Source organism: Rhinolophus sinicus, linkage group LG16, assembly GCF_036562045.2.
Source record: "Rhinolophus sinicus isolate RSC01 linkage group LG16, ASM3656204v1, whole genome shotgun sequence".
NCBI classification, from domain to species: Eukaryota; Metazoa; Chordata; class Mammalia; order Chiroptera; family Rhinolophidae; genus Rhinolophus; species Rhinolophus sinicus.
Window position 1 is genome coordinate 16,560,562 of NC_133765.1, and position 25,500 is coordinate 16,586,061.

General features: G+C 45.9%; 1 protein-coding gene across 1 annotated transcript in view; it reads left to right on the forward strand.

Annotated features, from left to right (window-relative positions):
- PI4KA (phosphatidylinositol 4-kinase alpha) overlaps positions 1-25,500 on the forward strand; it is a 109,844-nt gene that overhangs the window by 24,646 nt on the left and 59,698 nt on the right. The window contains exons 3-18 of the mRNA XM_019710135.2: positions 2,159-2,252; positions 4,768-4,856; positions 6,174-6,246; positions 6,836-7,095; positions 7,650-7,716; positions 10,860-11,008; positions 11,963-12,028; positions 14,489-14,585; positions 16,004-16,195; positions 16,693-16,793; positions 17,450-17,579; positions 18,555-18,687; positions 19,704-19,799; positions 20,175-20,358; positions 20,837-20,940; positions 23,343-23,511. Of these exons, the coding sequence (XP_019565694.2) occupies positions 2,159-2,252; positions 4,768-4,856; positions 6,174-6,246; positions 6,836-7,095; positions 7,650-7,716; positions 10,860-11,008; positions 11,963-12,028; positions 14,489-14,585; positions 16,004-16,195; positions 16,693-16,793; positions 17,450-17,579; positions 18,555-18,687; positions 19,704-19,799; positions 20,175-20,358; positions 20,837-20,940; positions 23,343-23,511 (2,004 nt within the window). The remainder of the gene's footprint in view (positions 1-2,158; positions 2,253-4,767; positions 4,857-6,173; positions 6,247-6,835; positions 7,096-7,649; positions 7,717-10,859; positions 11,009-11,962; positions 12,029-14,488; positions 14,586-16,003; positions 16,196-16,692; positions 16,794-17,449; positions 17,580-18,554; positions 18,688-19,703; positions 19,800-20,174; positions 20,359-20,836; positions 20,941-23,342; positions 23,512-25,500) is intronic.

Genomic DNA, 25,500 nt, shown 5'->3' on the forward strand with positions numbered 1-25,500 from the left:
CCTACTTTTCTAATTTGCCAAGTCCTGTTTAAATTTAAATATAAACATAAGGGGAGGAAAATAATTTTCAAAAATCTGTATAAGAAACTACTGCTGTTCAAATGTGTATTACTTGAAAATATCTTTGGCAAACATATTACTTGATAGGTTTACCTGACAGTCCCTGATACTTATATTAGGCTTTTTCAGGTGACAAGGAAGAGATGAATACAAATCACCTTTGGTGTAATTTGGGTTCCGGGCAAGGATTGGAGGCGCCCAGGGTGGTAGTTGATGTCCCTTGAGCCATATAGTCTGCCTGTGCTAGCAGGGAAGCCCGCCGGCCTCACGCACCCCGGGAGAGGAGCCCCGCATGCTTTACCAGTCCCCCAGGCCCTAGGGATCAGCTTTCTCTTGGTCTACGTGGGGTTTATGTTCCTTGCCTCCATCCAGGATGGGCTGTGGCATTGGCCTCCTTTATGTCCACACCATGGGCTGCCCTGGCAGCAGCGGTGGCCAGAGTAGCAGAAGTAGTTCACTCACCACATGCTACAAAGGCAATAAGAGTTTATATAGGGAAGAGCACCGAGGCTACTTCCTCTGCAGGGAGCCGTGCTATGTAGACCCTTTGGAGTTTTGTGCCTGTTACTGTACTAGGATCCTGGACATACGTTGTAGCCAGCTCCTTTTTATCCTTTAGAGGAGAAATTGTTTTGTTTTCACGCAAAGAAAGTTGTCTGTTTTTTTTGGTCATCAATTGTGGCATATAACAAACTATCCAGAAACTTAGTGGTTTAACACAGGGGTGTCCAAACTGCGGCCCACGGGCCAACTGCAGCTCGCAATCCATTTTTTATTGGCCCGCAGCAAATTCCAAAAATATACTTAGTTTACTTAAATAAACCAGGTGAGGCAATACGTACTTCACCTCGAGTGAGGGGCCCGGCTGTTTGTGAATTTTACCTCATATGGCCCTTGGTGAAAAACGTTGCAAAAAGTTTGGATACCCCTGGTTTAACACAACAATTTTTTGTTTCTCGTGAACCTGCAATTTAGACAGAGGTCAGAAGAGTCATTGTTTTTGCTCCATGAGGTGTCACCTGGGGGGGCTCAAAGGCTGAGGCCTGGAATCACCCAAAGGCTTATTCACTTCGTGTCCAGAGACTGATCCTGGTTGTGGACTGGACCTCAGCTGGGGCTCTTGGCCAGGGCACCTCTGGGTACATGGCTTCTCCAGGTGGCCTGAGCTATGTCACTGTGTCACCCCATAGTGTCTGAATCCCAAGGGCAAGTATCCTGAGAAAGAACCAGGCAGAAGCTGCTTTGCCTTCTCTAACCTAGCCTAGGAAGGCTGTCTCGTGTACTACTTACTCTCTAGATACTCTAGAAGGAAGTCACTAAGGCAGCCCACTTTCCAGGATGGGTGAATTCAATGACTCCACCTTTCAGTGGAAGGAGTGTTACAGGATTTACTTGTTTTCAAAATCACCCCATGCTTGTTCAGTGTTTTAGAACACCAAGTAGTATCCTTCTCTGGAGCACACTTAACTTGATTTTTAACTGGAATATCTATAAATAGGGAAATAGCCAAAAGATGCAATCATGGAAGGTTATGAAGTTATATGTTGATTAGCTAGTTTGGAAACTAGAAGGAAGTAATTTTTTCATTGACTAATGATGGCTATAAAGTCTAATGTTCAGTTGGAGAGGAGCCAAAGGAAACATGAAACAGAAGATTAAATAAACAAACAAGGGCCACGAACAACAGAAGCATCACCAAGTTTAGAAGCTTGTGGCTGTGAGCTTCTCTCCAGTCCAGAGAGCTGATCCTGGGGCCCACTGAAGGGTTTGGGGGCTCTCTGAACACTTCTCAGTGAAGGCAATTTTGAGTGTGTGCACACACACATACCTTCTTCTGCAGAGGCCCTCATGGGGTCCAGGCCATCGAGGAGGCCAGAACCAGGCCAAATACTCAGCTCCAGAAGGGCAGGGTTTAGCCCTTCCCTTAGGTACTTGTGGTGCAGGCTGCTGGGAAACAGGAAGGGTGTGATGTCATGTGCACGTCCATCTTTAAGATGATTAGGACGTGGGTATGCTTTATTTTGGCCTTAATCTATGCTAAAAAAAATCTATCAGTCATGTATTATTTTGGTAAATATGATTTTTTATTTATTTTTAGCACAAAGATTCTGTGGTTCCTTACCTTCTTCGACTTCTTAAAGGTCTTCCAAAAGTGTATTGGGTAGAAGAAAGCACAGCTCGTAAAGGCAGAGGTAATTTTGTATGTGTTCCCTAAGTGCAAGGAAAAATGTGTATGTTCAATATCTGTAAGGATCAGTATTTAATTATACTAACATATCAGTTAGGATGCGTCTAGATGGTTCTACCCAGGCCTGTGGGACAACTGCCCGTCTGTAGCAACATGGACTGTGCCTACTCACTGTTGTCATGGACGAGGGAGGGGGAGGGCAGGGCCGAGCAAGCCAGCTTTCCATTGCACTCTGAGAGTGAGCAAGAACATTGAGACCTTCAGGAACCTTTTCGCACGTCTCATTGGCCAGAATTGGGTCACCTGCCAGTCCCTGAACCAGTCTCTGTTACCCTTAGATGACTAGGCTCACTCCTGGAATGAGGTCAGTTCTCCAAACTGCATTGCTGCTCAAAAAGGAAGGGTGAGATAGATGTTCAGGACCCAACCCACGTTCACTATAAATACCCCGTTTCCCTGAAGATAAGACCTAGCCAGACAGTTAGCTCTAATGCATCTTTTGGAGCCAAAATTAGTATAAGACCCCGTGTTATATTCTATTATATATTCTATTCTATTCTATTCTATTCTATTCTATTCTATTCTATTCTATTCTATTCTATTCTATTCTATTATATCATATATTATACCCTGTCTTATAGTAAAATAAAACTGGATATTATATTATATTACATTATATAATATAAGACCCGGTCTTACAGTAAAATAAAACCGGGTCTTACATTAATTTTTGCTCCAAAAGACACATTAGAGCTTGTTGTCCAGCTAGGTCTTATTTTCAGGGAAACATGGTAGTTTTACCACTTTGTTGCTGTTGCTAAATTTCAGTTAAACTTTGCACCTTTAGAAATGGAATAAATTCAGGTGCATTTCTTTTTAACTTGTATTTTATTTTGATCTGTCTTTAAGGTCAAAGAGAAAGTTAGATCATCTTTTTCCCTCTTCCCTTCCACCGCCCTTCCCTCCCTACCTCCTGCTGGCTTTGTTCCTTCCCGCTCTTCCGAAATATTTACACACGTCCACTGTATGCCAAGCGTTGCGCTAAACACTTACAACGTTGATGTTCTCATATACTAATTTCCCAAGCCTCCAAAATTAGCTTGGAAGACCTCCAATGTTTTAGAATCTACGACCCATGAGACTGAAGTTTCCACGTAATCTCTCTGAGCGTTTCAGCTTGCCTGAGGCCCACCTTCAGATATAGCAGGTGGCTGCAAAGAAGGCCCTTGTCCTTTTTGTTGGTGGCATGGTGGCCGGTCTGCTAAAGATGGGTTTTGTTGTTCTCATGAACATCGTGCTTATGCTTTGATGTTTGGGTTTTTGTCATTTCTGGTGACATACTGTGCCTAAAACAGGCAGATCTCAAATTATGCACATATCCTGGAATGTAAAGGAGTACAAATTAAATATAGGGAGCACGTTTTTAAAAGGTCAGACGTTTGTGTCCACTGTTGTTATCTAATTTGGGAAGAAGTAGACTACCAGTGGACCTTGATTCTATTTTTCTGTTCCCTTATTTCAAAACAAGTATCACTTCTAAATACATGGACTCAGAGTGCCATCCCTGGGCCAGCAGCATCAGCGTCATCTGGGAACTTGTCAGAAATGCAGATTCTCAGTCCCACATCAGAGCTACTGAATTAGAAGCGGGGCCTGGGAGGCGGCTAAGCCTGCATCTTAACAAGCCCTGCAGGGGATTCTGATGCACAGTCAAGTCTGAAAAAGACCTAGAGCTGCATCTTGAAACAAGTGCAGAAGTAGAAATGTGACAGTCTTCTGCTGTGTACTGTGCATGTAGCCATAAAATAGTGGGCCGCTCTATATGTCCTTGATTAAATAGTTAGTATTGATTAAATTGATTAAATATTTAATAGTGATTGGACCTACACAGCGATGGTCCTAACATTTTGAAGGTGTACTTGATAGAAGTGCTGCTTTGCTTTTGGTCTTTTGGGTGTAGTGCTCTGTTCTCGACCTTGAGGCCAAGCTCCTGAGAATCTCCCTGCTAGGAGGCTCAGTAGTGCAAGGGCTTAAAAACCTAAGAGGAATAGAGCAACTCTTTGGAAGCTCTTATTAGGATTTTCTCCATTTGTCAAAATAAAGCAGAAAAGAAAATACAAGCATTCAGTTCAGTTTAAAGTAGCAGTACTAGGTATTTGACAATTACCCTCCATATACTCAAGAATTGATTTCTCACTTTTATTCAGGTTGGGAATAAAAAGTGGAATCTGTCATATTGAGAGGCCTTATAATGTCAAACTATAAATTGGCTTAGGAAACATTTAAGTTTATTGAACCAAAACTTTTTTATTAAAAGAAAGGTAGGAGTGTTTCTTAGCAAACATGTTGGGCCCAGACCTGTTCTTTTGAGACCCATGTCAGCGAGGGCAGCCACCACTGTAAACCGGTCCCTTGGCAGGCTGTATGAGAGAGAGAACACACTGAACTGGGTGGCCAGGAGGTGTGGCCCAGCGTCTCATTTGTGGTATGGGTCTTCTTTGCGTCTTTATGCCTTCCAGGCGCCCTCCCAGTTGCTGAGAGCTTCAGCTTCTGCTTGGTAACTTTGCTGTCTGATGTGGCGTACAGGGACCCTTCACTTAGGGATGAGGTAAGTGTGTGGTGACTTGTGCATTTCTGTAAGATTAAAAGAGATAGCCAGATATGTTAGAATCACATCTTATTATTTTAAAAGTTAACAGGCTGGAAGTTAAGGGCTTTTCTATAAATAACATTTATCAGAAGAGAAGGTAACACAAGATGATGACATAACTTCAATATATGAAATAGAGAAAATATTTCTTTTCACATCTATAGGTTATTCAGCATCATGTAGCATTAGCAAACTGTAAGAATTTTGACTTGATTATGAACAAGTCATGTCAAACCAACTTCATTCTCTTCTTTGCCTGGGTTTTCTAAGACGGGCAGTAGAGGGAAATGAGGTGGATATAGTCTAGTTGGTCTTCATCAAGGCCTTGGACAGACCCTCTCCTGACGTGCTGGCATATGGGATGAGCACCAGAAGAATTCAGAGGGTTTTCAGAACTGCCCAAAGGACCCCCTGAAAGGGTGACTGGGGAGGTACCAGCCCCACCAGGAGCCTTTGGTAGCCTGCCCCCTACCATTGAAGCAAATTGAGCCAGGGCTGTGAATGAAGCTCAGAAAGCAAGTTGATCTCATTTGTAGGTAACACAAAGCCAGGAATTAACAACCAGTATGCTGAACTAAAGCTAATACCATGAGCTTTGTAGGGATCAATGACAGGCAGAAAACACCAACTACATAAGCAGAGGTGGCATAGCTTGGGAGCAGCATGTGTTAAAAAGATGTAAGTATTTTATGTGTCTATGAGCTCATTGAGCCAGCAGTATAAAGCAGCTGCCAAAAGCTAATGACATGTACATGAAAGACTAGAATCTGTGTTGAGTTTGGTGATTACTTGGTGAGTCGCGACATCCCTAGAATTAATATATTTTATCCTGAGCACTACAATTCAAAACGGTTTCTGACACAGTGAACTATAGTAAAATCAGACTCAGGCAATCAGTATCATAAAGGACTTGTAATCGTAAGGAATGGATGAAAAGAACTAGGGGTATTTAGCCATGAAAAGGGATTTGGAGGCCCGTCACCTGTTTGAGGAATAAGGAGGAAGGCGTGGCTCAGATAGCTGGTGGGGACACGCCCCAGGTGGACAACATTGGCCCAGAGTTAGGCGGAACTCTGGACCAGCCCAGAGAGGGAGGGTTTGTGTCCCTGGAAGGTCAGTTGACAGGTGCTTCAGCAGAGCTGTCACGTGGGGAGTTATGTATCAGATATGAGGTTGGACAAGATAGGTCTAAAGCTTCTAATTTTGAATTAATTTTGTGCTATTTTGCTGATTCTGTTTATACGTTTTTTTATTCTGTTTCCTTGGCTGTTACAGATTCTAGAGGCACTTTTGCAGGTTTTGCACGTCCTTTTGGACATGTGCCAGGCCTTGGAGATTCAAGAAAAAGGTATGATTACAGATCAAGGCTTTTTAAAAAAGTGATTTTGTGATTATTGTTTCCTTTGCTTTTTCCCAGTCTTTTTTTTTTCTGTTCTTTACTACCCTGTGCATGTGATGGATGAAAACCTTTCTATATTAGGTTGCCTTTGTTGTGTGTTAGCTAAGAGACACATGAGGGTCATGAGCACAGCTTTGCTACCTGAATGCTGAGTGACCTTGGACAAGTCACCTCACCCTTCTGGACCATTTATAACATGTCTGACTTCCAAAGGTCATTTTTCCTCTAGTGTAAGGCTGTCAATATGATCCCAGGAGGAATAAATATACTGTTTAAGTATAATAAAGGTGCCTGATAACAGGCTGTATAATCGATTTGGGTGTGCCATGAATAGATTAAGACCTCTCAAAGAGGGCAGGTATGTGTGAAGTATTGTCTGAAGTTGTTAATGTCAGATTGGCCCTGTTGCTGTGGCTTATTCTGACCCTTCAGATTTGTTGGTGGGTTGTGAGTTGTGAGCCAGCGTTGTAGGTTGGTACAGTATGGTTCTCTTGCAGGTATCTTTCTGGTATCAGAACAGTCTTACTTTGTTTTCTAGAATACCTTTGCAAGTATGCAATCCCATGCCTGATTGGAATTTCACGAGCGTTTGGGCGTTACAGCAACACAGAAGAGTCTCTCCTCTCGAAACTCTTTCCCAAAGTCCCTCCTCATTCCCTCCGAGTCCCAGAGGAGCTGGAAGGCATTCGGAGGCGTTCCTTCAATGACTTCCGCTCCATCCTCCCCAGCAATTTGCTGACTGTGTGTCAGGAGGGCACCCTGAAGAGGAAGACCAGCAGCGTGTCCAGCATCTCTCAGGTGGGGCCGCACTCCTGGGAAGAGAGCAGAGCAGAGAGGTCTGTTAAGTGCTCACACGAAGAAAATCCCACTTGTGTGTAGTCTGAGGAAACTTAGAAAACCTAAAGTAGTCTCACTAGAATTCTCTTTAATATAAAGGCCGTGTCTTTTTTAAGATTTCTAAGTGATGTCATCTCCTAGTCACAAAGTATTCGTTTCCTAGCAGTTGGGTGCCAAACTCTATTCTGAGCGGGAGACAGTTGGTCCCCTAAAGAAGTATATAGTTGACTCATGGAGAAAAGATAGACACGAAACACTGAGAATAATTCAGCTCAGTAATCAAGTATAAAATGTACGTTAGACTTGAAGAATTTAGTGATTTGGTATATAGTAGAGAATTTAGTGATTTGGTATATAGTAGAGAATGCTGTAGCTGCGGTGGGCTTCAGGGAGGAGGTGAGGTTTGGTCCAGGATGTGAAGTCCAACCATTGAGTTGGCAGAAAGAACCTTGTCTAAGATGAATCTGAGGTCTCACTGGTCTTTTCTGATGTGTAAGCGTGGTTGTGTGTTTCAGGTCAGCCCTGAACGTGGAATGCCCCCTCCCAGTTCCCCTGGAGTATCCGCCTTTCACTGCTTTGAAGGTGGGTTTCACCTTTCTGCCGAGAATGTCGACGTAGCACTCGATAGCAGGGTCACAGTGATGATTTCTTGTCATGTTAGGGATGGTAATGCCAGTGCTCTGCTGTCACACATCTCGAGTGTCAAGCTTTTACAGACTACTCATTTGCATTGAAACTTCTTAAAATTTAATTGGAAAATATTTCAAACAGAAAGAAAAGTGCAGAAAATAATCTACAGACCCCCCTGTGCCTGGGATTAGAATTTTAGTATGTTAACCTGTGAAAGCACTGGTTTTCAGGGAGAAGTACTAATGGTGGGTCCTTCTCTTATGTCTTTTTTCAGGGTCATTAAGTACATAGGTAATATTAAAGAGCATTTTATATTTTTTATAGAGCCTCACTGTTCACAAAGCACTTTCACAGAATGTACTGAATTTGATTCATATGATAGCCCTGTGCAGGGTCAGACATGTATTAAAATTGCCTTCAATTTATCCTCGAGGGAAGTAAGACTGAGTAAGTGATAGGAGAGGGGGAATCAGAATTCCATGCCTCATCATGCCTTCTGTTCCATTTTCGGATGATGCCATTCGCTAAAAGAGCATTTCTCAAGAGGATCTTGAAAGATGTGAGGGGAATTTTTTTTTTTTTTTTTAAAGGGGAGTATCTGAACTCAAATGTGGGCAACTTTGCAGGTAGTATCTTTTGGATATGTGAGAATATAACATGTTATAGTCTATGTATATGTTAAAATGTAAAGGCCAAGTCCACCCACTCAAATCCCACTTCCCAGAGAGAACCACTTGTCCTAGAATATATTCCTCCAGACTTTAAACCTCCCCTTTGCCACCTGTATGCCCTTGGGGCATCTGAGGACGGCCATGTTGTATCCTCGAAGGCTTCTCTTTCCTTGGTAAATCGCTCTCTATACTCATGGGCCCCTCCCCAGTGGGGCCACCCTCTCTAAGCACTTCCAGTGAGTACTCAAGATTGGGGCCCAAGTGTGGACTCACTGTTTAAGCTTTGTTCAGCAGATACAGCCTGAGCACCGCTCTCCTGTGGAGGTGAGCTGGTTGGACGATTTTCTCACTGTCTAAAGTACGCCTCATTGTCGAAGAGACAGGCAGGAAACCACGGCTCCTTCCCTTTTTTTTTTTAAAGATTTATTGGGGAATATTGAGAACAGTATGTTTCTCCAGGGCACATCAGCTCCAAGTCGTGGTCCTTTAGTTGCAGGGGGCGCAGCCCACAATCCCATGTGGGAATCGAACTGGCAGCCCTGCTGTTCAGAGCTCGCTCTCTAACCAACTGAGCCATCCGGCTGCCCAGCTCCTTCTCTTTTTGCTCCATCCCTCCCATTTCACTCAGACTTTTCTTACAGTTAGTCTCCCCTTCTCTCTTTCCAGTTCCTCTTCCATAGCGCTGTAAGAATTCTTCTTAAGAATTCTTTTTTAAAAGCATAAATTTTATCATTTAATTTCCTGCTAAAAAACTTTCAGTGACACCCCCCTGCATAAGTCCCAAATCTTAGATCCTTGGTCCCTGCAGTTCTCATCTTTGGCCTCCATCTATGCCCACTGCACACTGGCTCGGCCACACAGGACTTCAGATTCGTGTCATGGTGTCCATTTGGGAGATGCCTTCTGGCCACAAACTTCTTGTCTTTTATTATTACTATTTTAAAAATACACTTGCGTATACTTAAGATAATGAACACACACACGCACAGAGGGTACCAAAAAAAGTATACACGATTTAAGAAAAGAAACTGTATTGAAATTGTAATACTCAATATATACCCATAACAAAAGATGAATACAAGTCACGTTTGACTTCTGCAGTTACGAGAGGTGCTCACAGTGGTTACCATCAGTGTAATTTTAATATAGTTTTTTCCTTTCTTAAAATGTGTATACATTTTTTGGCACTCTATATATACAGTAAAATGATTATTACAGTCAAGCTATTAACATACTCATCTCCTCACGTGGTTACCATTTTTTTCTTTTTTTGGGTGTGGGTGTGGGTGAAAGCACCTGAAATGTACTCTCTTAGCAAATGTCCAGTATTCAGTACTGTATTATTAACTATGGTCATCAGGTTGTGTGTTAGCTCTCTACACTTATTCAACCCACATAATTGCAACTTCGTATCTTTGACCAACATGTCCCCACCCCACCCCCACCTGTGGTAACCACCGCTCACTCTCTGCTCCTGTGTCTCTGACTTTTTTAGATTCTACATATAGATGAGATCATGCAGTCTTTTTTTCTTTCTGTGTCTGGCTTATTTCACTTAGCATAAGGTCCTCCAGATTCATTCATGTTGTCGCAAATGGTAGAATCCCCCTTTTTCCTTTTTAAGGCTGAGTAATACTCCATTTTATCTATGTACCTGTACACACAATGTATATATTCACATACGTTTTGTACACACACATAACGTCTTACCTTCTTCCCCAGCTGTGCCCTTTACACCAGCCTTTTTCTCTCCCTCCCTTCTTTCCTGCATCATTCTCTCCTTCAGTGGTTCTTTATTATGTTGGCCTCCAGCGTCTCACTCCTCTCAGTACTACCGCCCATCCCCTCCTTGTAAGTTGCTGGTTTCCCCTCTTGGGACCCACCGACCTTTAGTCAGGTCTTCATCAGAGACTACACATCAGCTTTGACACAATTGGGATAAACGCAACTCTGCTTTTTCTGTGCTTGAGAAAGTCATAACATTTATTCTTTGTTTTTTTATAGATTGATATTGTTACGAAGTGTTGGATGATTGGCTTTTTATTTTTATTCTGACTTTAAAATTTTAGTAGTGTGCATTTTTATTCTAATTTTGGTGGTAAAATATCTTTGGGGCCCTGTAGATCTCAACCTTTCACATCTCTCAACCTTTAAAAAGGTGTATGTAATTCTTTTTTTTTTTTTTCTTCCCACCTGTTAAGTTACATTGTCTGGGTTGAAAATATAGGACATGGTTATATCTGAGCCTGGCATCACTCCCCAAGGATTTGCAATCTAGCCTTTGCTTCTTAATTAAAAAACAAGGAATTGGAGTCTAAACAAAAGCAAAGTCTATGCCTTTGTTAGTTACTGAGGGAATCAGCTGGAGAAGGTATCTTGCTCACATGTTACTGTGAATGACTTTCCTGCTTTCTTCTCCATCAGTCTCTTACTTACCTGATGGGAGTGTCCTGGAGCCCGATTACTACTTCTCCACCATCAGTTCCAGCTTCTCAGTGTCTCCTCTATTCAATGGTGTCACCTATAAGGAGTTCAGTATTCCACTAGAAATGCTTCGGGAACTCCTAAACTTGGTAAGCAGAGCATTAACGGATAAACAGACCATGGGTGTATCAATACGTAAAATTGCCAGTGATGTAATCCCGTATTTTTTTTTAAAGGAAAAACTAGGAGTTTCTCAGTATTTAAGAGTACAACTTAGTAGCCATAATTTTCAGGCTAAAGAAGGAAAGAGAGTTAACATTCAGAAAACAATTGTGCGATATGTTCTCATTTAATCCTTGCAGCAACCATATGGGGGAGGCAGCAATGCATCCCCATTTTAGAGGTAAGGAAAGTGTCAAATATACCAAGGATCCATAGGCCAAGGGCAGGGCCAAGGCTCAGCCCAAGGAATCTGACCCCAAGTCCAGTTTCCATTGCACCTAACTCCCTCTCAGGGGCTGCTCTATTCGGATCAATACAAAACCTAGCTTATTCATATTTGGGTACCTTTGGATGGCCTTTGAGGTGCTGTCAGAGAGGGCATGTTGCCATTGTCAGAGTCCTGAAATGGGACTCTCAAATGGCTCTTCTTATATCTTTGGAAGAGCCAGTGCGCAAGGCTTGGGGAGGAGGGAGCAGCCATCAGTGCCCAAGGGCTGGCTGTGAAGGTGCCCTTGACATCTGGGAGGGGATTGGAGAAAATGGCAGTGATGCCTGGAGTCTGAATGTTTTCACATCCTGGAAACGGAAATCTAACATCAGCACATTTGAGAGAGTTGGTTCCTTTTCTGTTTTTATGTCATTCCAATCTAGATAAGAAAAGAAGTTTCAAGCGATGGCAGAATTAGGGCATTTTGTGGGTATGGTTTGATACGGAGCCATAATTTGTATATTGTGGCCTATTCTTCCATCACATCTTTCACCACATGGGCCTGTTATGTGGTTTTTCCATCAACACAATTTATTCTTTGGTAGAAGGAGCTGGCATTCCTGTTTCTCACTGTGTTTGTCAAGTGCCTCACGAAGCCTTGTTTCCCTGGTAGGTGAAGAAGATTGTTGAGGAGCCTGTTCTCAAATCCTTGGATGCGGTTACAGCCGGTGTAATAGAGGTACGTCCCTTCTGGTGGACGTCATGCTGAGATCCGCCTGCCGTGAACCTGTGTGTGAAGAGAGCAGGGAGGGTTTGTGTGGGGCTGGAGTGGAAGGGTTTGGCAGTGAGTTTTCAGCTCAACTTCCCTTGTCCCAATAATGATAACACATCTATCAACTGAAAGCTTGCTCGATGCCAGGCTCTTTTAAATATATACTACCTCCCAGTGCCTGTGAGGAGGTCAGTGTCTCCGTTTCACAGGTGAAATAGAGAGCTTCAGGGGACTAACTAACTTACTTCATCACACGGTCACCAGGAGAGCTGGGAATTCGCTGGGTCCCCTGACTGAAGCCCATGCTCTTTTACCTTCCTCGCTCCTTTGGTGCTTCCAAAACCACTTCTCTGGGCTCAGTACACACTCCCTCAGACTTTTGGGGCACGTACAGACCCTGGATTTTAATGTATCTGGAACCAAGGTCTATAGCATTATTTATAAAATCGTTAAATGTTGGTGTTGGGAGGTCTCAAAACCTCAGGGAACATTTAGGTCTGTCCCCTTTTGAGTGCTGGGATCCAGAGCAATTGCCATTTGCCAGGCTGAGGATTGCCGTGGGCGTGTGCTGGACCCAGATTCCTTGTGAAGGATGTTCTTTCTCTCACCTGATGGGGAGGCACACAGTGCCTGGTATCACTGGGGTCAGCTCTGAAGAGGGGGGAACCCCAGGGACCTTCTGTGCCTGCAGATCGTGTCTTCTCCTGCCCTACACGGGCTCCCAGCAAGCAGTGTGCAAACGACAGATGTATGTGCTGCGCGTGGTTTGCTCTGGGTCAGTTCTTGGCTGAAGAGCACAGTTCCTGTAACTCTCCAGGTGACAGTCTGGCACTTACTACCTTGTCTTCAACCTTTTCCAGTTGTGCCCAGCCCATTGGCCTGAGCTGTTGCTCTCTTACTGTTTGCGGTCTCAGAGGCCGCTGGGTTTCCTGTCAGTTTGCTCACCTGTGACCTAGGGCAGACCAGGAGGACCAGGGCTGGCACCTGGGCTGGACGGTCAGAACAACTGGCCAGTTGTTGGGCCTGCACCCCCTCTTTAAGGAAGTGTCAATCTGGGGCCTGAGGGGAAAGTTGGGTCTCAGTGGGGATCCCCTTTAGGGCTTGTCTTATGGGTAGAGGGAAGGCTGAAAGTAATGGGACTCTGAGACCCTCTTCCCCAGAGGAGTTTCTGGTATTTTTGTTGTATAATTTGGACTTGAGCACACGTGTCCATTTCATGCAATGGTTTTGTGGCTTTCAAAAAGGGTGTATATAATATACTCAGTTATCAATAATTACTGGTAATTATTACATGCCTGTTATGTACCAGACACTGCAATAGGACTTGACTCACTTGCTCATTGTATTCGACAGCAAATTCCCCATTTACAGATGGGGAAACTGAGGCTTACGGCTTTAAGGTTACATAGCTAGGGAGTGGTGGAGTTGGGCTATATTCTCTGGCTCCCTTTCTCCGCTCCCTGACTGCAGTGACTTCCTCCTGGCTCTGGAATCAGACCCCTGGGTCACCTTAACCTCAGCAAGTCTCATCTTTTCATCTCTGCCGCACAGGGACGTTGTGAGAACTTGTGAGGTGGTGTCTGGGAAGCAGTTAGCCAGTGCCCCCCATGGCACTTTGTTAACCATAGCTCCTGTTATCAGTGCCCTCTTGAAATCCTGGTCACTCTCACGTCCTTCAGGCAGTTCTCATCCCCTCCACGTGACTCTCACACCTTCCCCCAGCCTCCCATCACAGGCCCCTTCCCGCCCCACACAACCTCTGGCCCCACTGCAGTCTTGCCTCCTCTCCCTCCTCATCCTCTTCGCCTGTGTTTGCAGAGCACTTGTATGTGTGTCAAGAATTATAATAAGCTGTGCCTTTCCATCCTACTAAAGTGGGAATCTGGAGAAGTTAAGAACAGCATCTTACTCATCTCAGGAAACCTTGTGTGAATTTCTTCTCCAGAGGAAACATAATGCTACATACGAGATTAGATTGTTTAAAAGAATAATTTAAAATGAGTTCCGTTACAAAACATAAGCTGAATCTGAAGGTGCCCTGGCTGTGGTGTCTGTCGCTTGAGCGGAGGGCAGGATGGAATCCCACGGTCTGGTGGTCTCTTCACTGTCTCTTTCCTCCTCCGCCTCCCATGTCCCCCTGAGTTCAAAGATGGTGAGCAAGAGGTTGGTGGTCTTTCCTTCAAGGGTGCAGGTGGCTGCTCCCCTACAGACATCTCAGGAGGTATGAACCTGCTATTTTCCTGATGCTTAAGAGGGTGAAGAGAGTAATTAAAGTGCTTCAAGTAGTGAATCATGGTAAATGGTTGTTCCACTTACAATGTGAAGTCATGAATGTAAGAATTACTTACCCGGGCCTCACACGAAGGTGAAGGGAGGCCCAGAGGAGCGTTTCTGTGCTGCAGTCACATGCCTCTGCCTCCCCTGCAGGCCAACCCCAGTGCTGATCTCTACTACCTCACGTTCAGCGACCCCCTGTATGTGGCCATGTTTAAGATGCTGCGCGACACTCTGTACTACATGAAAGGTGAGGACTTGGCACATGCGTGTCAATGCGGTGAGACTGGGTTCTGGGCCACTGCTACAGGCCTGTGCTTCCTCTCTGCTGGGAACACTTAAAAGCACGCACAAGTAACATGATCACGTTACTGAAAATTTGGAGAAAAAGCAAACAAAAAAAAGTGTCCCCGATCCTGTTCCCCTAGTGGCATCAATGATGGCTTTTTTGGTGGGTTTATTTCCTCAGGTATTTTTCTGACATGGATGTGTTGTATTGTCCTGATCGTGGATACAATTTAACATGTCTACTTTCTAAAGTTTAAAAACAAAAGAAAATGAGGTACTCATAATTTTATGACTCAGAGATAATATATTAATAGAGCAGCACACACACAAATTTTGCATTTCCTTCCATCTCTTTATTTGTATATTTTTAAAACACTTTTCCTAAGCTCTTCCAGAATGTTATCGAATGCTCTTCATAAACGTAAGTTTTGATGACCATATAATATTCTATCTATCATGTAGATATGCCATAATCTAGTTAATTCATTTTCCTAATATGATTTCAAGGGCTCTTGGGAGGCGGAGGCTGAGTCTGGCTGGGGCCACAGCAGAAGTAGGTTCACACAGGAGGGGCTCCGCCTGACCCCCAGGAGTCCCTGCAGCCTCCCTTCCCATCTGAGCTATGTGTTGCCAGCTTCCTCAACTAGTCTGACTTATGCCCATCACAGTGGTTCTTCTGAGTTTTCCAGGTTCCAAGGATGAGAGATTGAAAAGATTCTGGGCACTCCAAGATCCAGGCCTGTCGCCAGGGCATTCTCTTCAGGCCACAACCAGTTTTTCCCCTTATCTGATAACTGACAGCCTTTAAAAAGTCACTATGCACCTGTGCAATCATTATGCTTAAACTTATACAGTGATGTATGTCAATTATACCAATAGAACTGGGAAAAAATAGTAATACATATATATAATATATATATATATAACTGAAGTATTTCCTGTTGTTAATTGGACCAGTTCTAGTGATGATACATGCCAATTTATATGTTTCATATCTTCAGGTTTCAGTATATTGACCTCTTAAAGCTCTCACTTCCCTGGGAAATGATCATTTGCTCTGAGTGCCAGGTGGCACGTGTGTAGAGGGCATCTCTGCCCAGCCAGTCCAAACTCTTCCCCACAGGCATTCTTTTTTTTTTTTTTTTAAAGTGGCCCATGGTGGATCGAACCGGCAACCTTGGTGTCATTAGCACCACGCTCTAACCAACTGAGCTAACTGGCCACCTCCCCAGCGGGCATTCTTAGAACCACAGCGGCCAGCAGCAAATAACGCTCCTCTTGGGTTTTTGTTAGAGTGGAAGGACTGTAGACCGTCACAGTCGGCTGCCTGAATTTTGGTGGAGTTTTGTTTCCAGCTGCAGTGCCTGCTCTTTCCTACAGACCTTCCAACCGCCTTTGTGAAGGAGATCCATGATTTTGTGCTGGAACAGTTCAACACAAGCCAGGGGGAGCTTCAGAAGATTCTGCACGATGCAGACCGCATCCACAATGAACTGAGCCCCCTCAAGCTGCGCTGCCAGGCGAACGCCGCCTGTGTGGACCTCATGGTGTGGGCCGTGAAGGATGAGCAGGGTGAGTGAGCATCAGCTCCTGCCACGCCCTGGGCGTCTAGTGTCCGCACCGGGGAAGGCGGACATGGCCAAAGCCGCAGGGCCTGTGTCTTCTCTTCTCTACTTCCTGCTGGTTCATTGGACTTTTATATGGAGAGGAGGGAGCTCTGTGCTGGAGGAAAAGGTGCTTGTCTAGGGGGAGCAGCAGAATGGGAAGCATGCAGCCATGTTCTCGCTCACAGAACACTGTGGGGACGGGACAGGGGGCCCAGGGCCAGCAGAGACGAGAAAGCAGTCACGGGGTGCAGGACGGTCTTTTCACAAGAGGAGCAGAGCTGAGCTTTCAGTTAGGACATCTGCCTCTGAACACTTTCTGGTGTAACCTCTCAATATTAATAAACCCTGCAAAAAAGGGTGTCTCTGGGGTGTAGGTGAATTATATGATTAATTGGTGAAGGAGTATTTTGTAAGTTTTGGCCTTTACTAATTGTTGGTACCCTCCTCTGGTTTTGGATTTAGGTGCAGAAAACCTTTGCATCAAGCTGTCTGAGAAGCTGCAGTCCAAGACATCCAGCAAAGTCATCATTGCTCATTTGCCCTTGCTCATCTGCTGTCTGCAGGTCAGTCTCACGGACACGGGAGAGGCTAAGATCCCACCAACAAGGCCTCTGGTTGTGCATTCAGGCTGTGGTTGGCATATCAGCAGCAAAGTCGGAGCGGCTTTCTTTAGGAACTTGAACTAGAGCCTGCTTTGGACACAGTTCACCCTGAGTGGGGGTGGGGTTGGGGTGCTACCACCAGGGTGCCAGGATTTCTGTGAGTGGGGTCCAGGGGCAGCTGGTCCTCCTTTGTGGGGAGGCTGCCCTGTACTTGCCAGCCAGGCCATTCCCAAGGCCGCAGGAGTTGGGAGCCAGAGGGTTATGTGAGAGGACGTCTCCTGACGTTTGTGGTACCAGCTCTGCTCTGCCGAGACTCTTACCTTGTTGCAAACCTCAGTAACTTCACACCTGTCATTGTTTAGAAATCATGTTTTGTACCCTTTCTCCGCTGTTTTGCTTCAAAAAGAAATGGACATACCTTAACAATACAATCCCCCTTAGGTGGAGGAAAGTCAAGACCGTCCCCCTTTCCTGTCTTTGTGCCCAGTGGGCAGCTGGCCCCTGGGAGCTTTGACCTTGGAAGGTTCTGGTCAGACTTGGGTATCTGAAGGGTTGAGCATCTCACGGCCCAGCTGGCCTTTCCCTGGGCTGCATGACAGGTCGATGGTGTGTTGCAGGGTCTGGGCCGCCTGTGTGAGAGGTTCCCGGTGGTGGTGCACTCGGTGATGCCGTCTCTACGGGACTTCCTCGTCGTCCCATCCCCCGTGCTGGTGAAGCTCTATAAGTGCCACAGTCAGTACCACACAGGTAACAGGACGGCTGTACCCAAGGTTGTGTCTCCAGCCCCCAGCCCCTGTGTGTTCTTGAGGCTCCAAGAAAAGGACCACATGCCTGGATGTGTGAGCCCAACACAGTTCTGTGACTGAGAAGTTGTGGCTGGGCTGTGCGCATGGGCTCATTCCTCCTCGTCACCTTTTCTCGTGGTTTCCCCCGTGTGATCCCCTCAGGGCTCCAGCCCTTTCCTTCCTCCCTCCCATTATGTGCACCCACCACCACTGAAGGCCCCTCTCTGGTCCCACTTGCTTTTGGGCCCCTCTCTCACTGAGATTGTCTGAAGTGTGAGTCCTTCATGTCCAGACCCTGGGCCAGCAACTTGGTGCGCAATCTTATCTTGTCCCCTCGCTCCAAGGGAACATATGGTTTCTACAGACAATGGCATGGGCCCAGAGCAAATCAGGTCACCTGTAATGAGTAACATTAATTAAATAGCCACTGTGAGCCCAGGCTCTCTTGTAGTATAGTTCATCCTCCCCATAGTCCTGTGAAGGTAGATGTTTTATCCTCTCCCTTTAGATGAAGAAACCCAACCTCGAGTACCTGAAAGACTCTGCCGGCCCGCAGTGAGGAGGGGTCCCTCTGGCTTTAAGGCCCTGGCACTCGCCCTCGCCCCAGCCCTTACTGGCTCGTGCGCATTAGCTAGATAACCCTTCGGGTGGGTGCCTGTGGGTTTTCATCAGGCCTTTTGAACCATTTCTTAAGAAATTGCTATTTTACGTATTTATCACTTTATAACCTAAGTGTTCTCCCTTTTGATTTAAATATGTTTATCTCATCCTTCCTGTTCTCAGACACTTTTGTTTCTGAAATTTTTGGTCAAGTCTTTTTAGAGTGATTTCTTTCATAAGCTAAAAATGATTGGCCTATTATTTGGTTTCGAATTACAGACAAGGGGGTGGAAAGTGACAGGCTTACCCAGGTACTTATTTGAACTTTTGCATTCAGTTGCCGGCAATGATATAAAAATCAGTGTAACCAACGAGCATTCTGAGTCGACGCTGAGTGTCATGTCAGGAAAGAAGAGCCAGCCCTCCATGTACGAGCAGCTTCGCGACATCGCCATCGACAACATCTGCAGGTGGGTGGCCAGGCCAGGGGGTGGGCACCGGTGAGGAAGGAAGTGGGATTTCAGACACAACGAACTCTTACAAAATAAGGAATGTTTATCATTGTTCAAAGCTTGTTTTTGATTATTCTAAGCCTACACTTGATCTAAAAATAGGAATTGTATTTTTTTTTTAAAAAAGCTTCCTGCCTTTCCCTGATCTTACACATAATAGAAAAATAGAGAAATTTTGTAATGTGTAGAAAAGTAGAAAAGAAATATCTATTAGTCCACCATCCAGAGTAACAACATTTGTCATGTTTTCTTTATCTTTTTTTCTTGTGTTATTTTTAATATAAATGAGAGGTTTTATATGATTGAGTGTCTCTTGCTACCGAGGCCCCTGCTGTGTAGACTCTTGCTCTCCAAACTTAGGAAACAAATCCATTTTGATTTACGTGAAATGTATCTCTCAATTCTGACTCCTGGCTCTCAGAAGCCAATTCGAGACAGTAGCTCAGCCCCCTCTCTGAACCCTCATTCTTTTCTGTCTCGGATGCCTGGGAGCCAAGCGAGTGGGAGAGAGAGATGCCTGATAAGATTTTATGTTCTTAGAGAGTTTTAAAATTTCCTCTTTTCTCTAGATTATAAGCATTTCTCCATGCTCTTAAAACCTTGCTACATAAATTTAATATTCTCTCAGCCATCTCAGGACCATCTGTCTTTTGAATCACTTACTGTTACTTTTGTTAAGGAACAGTACAGGAAATTTTAAATTGGGAGGTAGGGTGAGTATGACATGATGAAGGAAACTGTTCTGCGCAAAATAATGAAGTTGTTTCTGACTGAGATATTTACCAAGTAGACAAAATCTGCAGCAGTTCTTTGCTGTTGTTCTGTGTAATAACTTTCATTCAGTTTCCAGGGAAAAAGTGTTCAGCACAGTTCTTTAAACTTTGTAGACCTGAGAAAGGAAAAATTAAAACAGCACAACACAAAACAGCTTTGGTTGTGATGCCTAATGCCCTGTGGGTTTCCTCATTGCTCAGGTGCCTGAAAGCTGGCTTGACAGTGGACGCGGTGATCGTGGAGGCCTTCCTGGCCAGCCTCTCCAACCGGCTCTACATCTCGCAGGAGAGTGACAAGTACGTCCCATCCCAGAGGGCAGTCAGTTGTGCTCTCTGCGGGCTTGTGGGGGCAGCTAGCGTTGTGCACGTCTGTGCTGCTTTCTTGCACAGCATGGAGTTGTGCATTGGGTTTGTCCCACAATTTCAGGGGAAGTCCACCTTGGAATGTCTATTGCGGGCCACTATTTGGGAGTCAAGAAAGAGCTCTGGCTTCCTGCCTAGTGCCTGGGACTTTGTGTTTCTGCTGGTGGTGAAGGATCCCAGGTTGTCACTTTCAGATGAATGCTTCGTCTGAGAGACTGATGACGTTGAGGTCCAGGTCCAGCTTCCGGGTTTACATCACAGCTGCGTGCCAGACTGTTCCCAGGGCACGTCTGTTCTTCCCTCCCATAGGGATGCTCACTTGATTCCCGACCACACCATCCGAGCCTTGGGACACATTGCAGTGGCCCTGAGGGACACCCCAAAGGTGATGGAGCCAATTCTGCAGATCCTGCAGCAGAAATTCTGCCAGCCGCCCTCCCCGCTTGACGTGCTTATCATCGACCAGCTGGGCTGCCTGGTTATCACTGGAAATGTAAGGAAACTCCCCAGCCTTGAAACCCACTAACCTGTGCAAACTTTGCTAAACTCCTGTGACTATCAGGAATATAAAAATACAGATTAAATTTACCCTGCAGATCAGCAAATGCTCACAGCTATCACAACTGCAGATCAGCTAGATGCTAAACACTGAATAGTGAGGGTTTTTTTTGTTTGTTTTTTTAAGTACGAGAATAGTGTAATGGTGAGTGCTGGGGAAAAAAGAAGTTTAAACTAATTTCTTGCTGATGTTAATAACATAATAGGATTTAAATGGAAGTTATTTCCCTTTTAGCTTGAAATTTGCTTAAAGTTTTAGGAATGGATGCCCTTGAAGGTCTGTTAGGTCCGTAGGGTCCATGATTCAGGCGCCTTCCCACTGAATGACAATAGAGGGGCCTTTTCTGTGTTCCAAGGAGGGGCTTTCATGGAAGAGTCGTGGCTTGGTAACCGTGTCCTTTGCTCTCTTCCAGCAATACATTTATCAGGAAGTGTGGAATCTCTTCCAGCAGATCAGTGTGAAGGCCAGCTCTGTCGTGTATTCGGCCACCAAGGATTACAAGGACCATGGCTACAGGTAATTCTCTGACCTCATTGTTGCTTTAGATCATACAGTATTCAGCTCCCTTTAAAAAATGTGAGTTCTGGGGATGTGTCTTTTAAATAAACTTTTCTTCTTACGAAAGAAAATATGCTACAAACCAGTGCACACACAAGGTGAGAAAATAAAAACCCCACATGCCCACTACTTGGGGCTGATTGAGTCCAGATGGGCTCGACTTACCCACCTGGATGACCTGCTTTTTCACATAGCACTACATCAGCCATGCCATAAACGTTCCTCTGCGTGTCGCTTTTAATGGCTGCATAATGTCCCATCATATAGCAGCTCCGTGATTTGTCTAAGCAGGCCCTAGCTTGGATGTAAGGTCGTCTTCCAGTTTTTCTGCTGTAAGTGCTGCATTGAACACCTTACTACCGTGTTTCCCCGAAAATAAGACCGAGCCGAACAATCAGTGTTAATGCATCTTTTGGGCAAAAATTAATATAAGACCGGGTGTTATATTATATTGTCTAAGACCTGGTCTTATATTATAGTAAAATAAGACCAGGTGTTATATTAATTTTTGCTCCCAAAGACGCATTAGCGCTGATTGCCCAGCTAGGTCTTATTTTCGGGGAAACACGGTAGCTACATCTGTGATTACTTTCCTCAGTATAGATTCAGAGAGGTGGGATTTGGAGGGTTGAGAAAATGAGCACTTAATGTCTTTGAATGTTTGAAGTTTGTGTATAGTCTCGCCAGTTTTCCCGGCAGACTGAGATGTGTTTCCTTGTCTGGCCCTTGCCCTTACTGGGAATGTCCTGAGGACAGCGACATGCTTTTCCACGTTTGGAAGATCTCACAAGAGTTTGTCAGAACAAGGGAAGAGAGGGAAAGAGGGAAGTAAAGTCAGGAAGACAGAGGTTGAGGCAGGAAGAGAGAGATGTTGCCCCTTTGTTGGCATTCTTTTTCTCCCATCCAGCTCAACGGGTGGGAGTGTGGCTGCGTGACCTGAGAAAACGCTCACCCTCTCTGTGCCTCAGTTTCTTCATTCATCAAATGAGCATGTCTCAAGTTGTATTAGTTGAGGTCATATATGTGAAAGCTGTTGATAAATGCCAGCTCTCAGCACTGGTATTATTTCGCTGCCTTCTCACTTCTACTATCACGAGCCTAAGCTACTAGAACAGCCTGAGGAGTGGGTTGGGGAGGTGGCCAGCTCCCCAGCCCTTCCTTGTGTCTGTCCGTCCTGACCTCTGCAATCAAACGGAATCACAGACCAAAACACCTCTTTGCCACGTTGCTTCCTTGCTCCAAAAGTGACTCCTGCACCTCCTTGTCCCTCTCACTTTCCCCACCCCGTCTTTGCTCTGTTTTTCTGACCCTTGCATCTGTCTTGCTGCTCTTGGCCCTGCTGTGCACAGGATTTACTTTTTCCCTGTGCCGACCAGTTTTTCAACTTCTGATTCAAGTTTCCTCTTCTTCCATAAATCGTTTTTGTATATTGCCACCAAAAGTGATTTGTTCTCTCCCTCACCAGTGGAAGCATTTACTGCCATTCATTTGCCCTCACCTACCAGGAATTTACCCATCTGTGAAATGGGTGCCCTTATTGTGGCTGCCATTTGCTCTTAGATTTTTGGGGGCCAGATGGTGGGCTCAGTGCTTCACACAGTGTTTAATTTCTCCTGCACCCTGTGAGGAGGGAATTATCCTTGTTTTACTCGGGAGGAAACTGAGGCTTAAAAAAGTCAGCTATCACCTGGGGTCACAGAGCACGGAAGTGGCAGGGTCTGGCTGCCCCCAGTGCCCACAGAAGCCTGGCCAGCCTGGCTGGTTCACAGAATCTGGCTGAGGGGGCATGTCAGCTTTGCTTCCGGGGTTTATGTGGGGCTAGTGATATCCCAAGGCAGGTTGTCCCAAGACCACTAAACACTTCCTAAGTGTGTGATGTGAGCTAATGCCAACACCAGCCCCAGGGTGGAGGCAGTGTTGGGAAGAAGCTGATCATCAGACAAAAGTTTTATGGGTGGTAGTTATGAATCAGGCTGTCAGTCATTTGAGGGGGAAAACAGGGTCCAGCCAGGAAATGCCTGGGAGTATACATCCATTTTTAACTATGTAGTAAGTCCTTGACACCCAGAGGGAATTGTCCTGAGACTGTCCCAAGTTCTCAACGTGCAGATTCCTAGAACCTGAACAGTCCTGAGGCCTTTAGTGCACGTCAGGCGAGAGATCACAGTCGTTTCTGCAGCAGCTGCCTTCCCTCCAGCGGCCGTTGTTCACAAAGATGGCGTTTTCAACTCCTCTGGAGGGCTCCTTTGTTCACAGGCACTGTGAGGGGGCAGTGAGGCTGGATGGAATCAGCCTGCCTCCCTGCTGCAGTGGGGGGCCCCCCGGCCTTGTGGCAGCTGTCGTGTCTCCCTCCCCTTTAGGCACTGCTCCCTGGCGGTGATCAATGCCCTGGCCAACATCGCCGCCAACATCCAGGACGAGCACCTCGTGGATGAGCTGCTCATGAACCTGCTGGAGCTGTTTGTGCAGCTGGGGCTGGAAGGAAAGCGCGCCAGCGAGAGGGCCAGCGAGAAGGGGCCTGCCCTGAAGGTAGGGAGGCGGGTGGCTCAGCATGTTGCCCTGCTGGTCAGGGCCGACTCTCCAGGTGCCATCTTGGTTGAAATACAGTGCTTTCTTTGTTAAATGATTTAAGTGCACCTGGTAAAGTATAAGAACAAAGGGAGTGAGGTTCCTTCTCAGGGATGCTGGCAGGGGTCGGGGAGAGGGCGGCTTCCTCGTCAGTCCACATCCAGCTCCTGGCAGCCACCTCCCCCAGTCTGGGGTGATCAGGTGACAGCAGACCACTGTGGGCTCCCCCAACTCATCTCGCCTTTCTTATTCATCATAAAGCCAGGGGGTGGAGGTTGTCATCAGAACACAGTGATAATATGAGAAGGGACAGATTTGGCTTAATCTCAGGCTATCCAAGGGAGACAGGTACATGGGGACAGACAAACTCAGGTTTCAAACCCTCAGAGAGACCTCTTGGAGAGGTTGAGGCAGGTGAAGCCTCCTACCCCATCATCTCCCCTTAGACATGTTATGTGGCTGCCAGTTCCTTACCAAGTCTCCACTTTTGTCCTCCTCGTCTTTCCTTCCTCCTTCCCTCTCCTTTTCTTCCCGCCCCTCCCCTTCCTGCCCCTTCCCTTCCCACCTTCCCCTTCTCCAGACAGTTACTGTTCATCTACTTTGTGCCTAGGGCAGAGGTCAACCCCCTTTTTCTGTTAAAGACCAGATTGTACATGTTTTAGGTTTTATGGGCCATACAGTGTTTGTTGAAACAACTCAGCTCTGCCTTGGTAGCATACAAGCAGCCACAGACATTAAGTAAATGAACCGGGGTGGCTGTGCTCCCGTAAAACTTTATCTCCAAGAACAGGTGGATCAGGAGACAGTGGTTTCCTGACCCTTGTTCTAGGTGCTGGGGTTACGGAAGTAATTACACAGACAAGGTGAGCTTCGTGGGAGGAGATGGTGAGAACAAAACGGGGCAGGGTGGTGAGGGTTGTGAAGGCCTCTCTGAGGAGGTGACAGCCAAGTTGGAAACTAACTGAGAAGGAGCCTTCTGTGTGAAAATCTTGGCTAAGAGGGAGTCGCTGGTGCCAAAAAGGATCCAAAGATCCTTCGCTCTCATTCAGCTTTGCTCTGCTGGGCCCCCACCAGTGATCTGGGTGACTAATTTCTCAAGTCTCCCAGGATCGTGCACAGCTAGGCCCATCCTTATGCACAAGAGACAAGGGCACCCGCTGTGTCCAGCCTTTGGCATCGGGATGAGATGGCTGCTCTGATGGGGCAGGGCGGTGCTCAGCACCCGAGAAAGCACAGGCTCTAACCAGTCTGAGGGGTGTCTCAGGAGCCATTCTCTTTCTCTCCCCTGGGAATAGTACCTCATTGTGGGGAAGGACGCCCCCTGGGGCCCCTGGGTTGCTTCCCTCTGCCTGCTCTCAGTGAATATTTACAGTGTCAAGCAAGACTCAGGATTTAATGCTTCCTTCATGGGCTGGGGAGGGGGTGGTGCCCCAGGCAGTGTGGGATCCCTGTGTGCCACGCTGTGAATTCTGTTCTTTGCAGGTAGTTCCTGTTTACCGTGCAGTGACTAGGCAAGTGTTTATTGAACCACTGCTGCACTTTCCCCATGAGATGGGGCCTTACAGAATAAGAGGCTTAGAGGAGCAGTGAGAAGGGACTAGCTGACATACTGCCCTGTTGAGGACAAGGGAGGAGCTGTGATTATAAATTAAGAAATGTCGATTGTCCCTAGTTATCGTGCAGCCCCCAGGCTGTTAGTTTCCAGAATGGAGCAGGCAGGCCTTGACATTCTGTCCCCACCACTGAGTGGCCGTGGGGCCTTGGCAAGCTCCTCAAAGTCTGTTTTCTCCCCTGAAGATAAAGTTGATGGCACTTGGAACAGTGCCTGGCATGCAAGTGGGTTCTCAACGCCTTGGACTGCTACTGTTTTTGTAAATACGGAAAATAAACGGGGTGTGCTTAGGCGTGTGCTTCCAGAACATAGGCTAATCAGTGTGTACCATAGGTTAG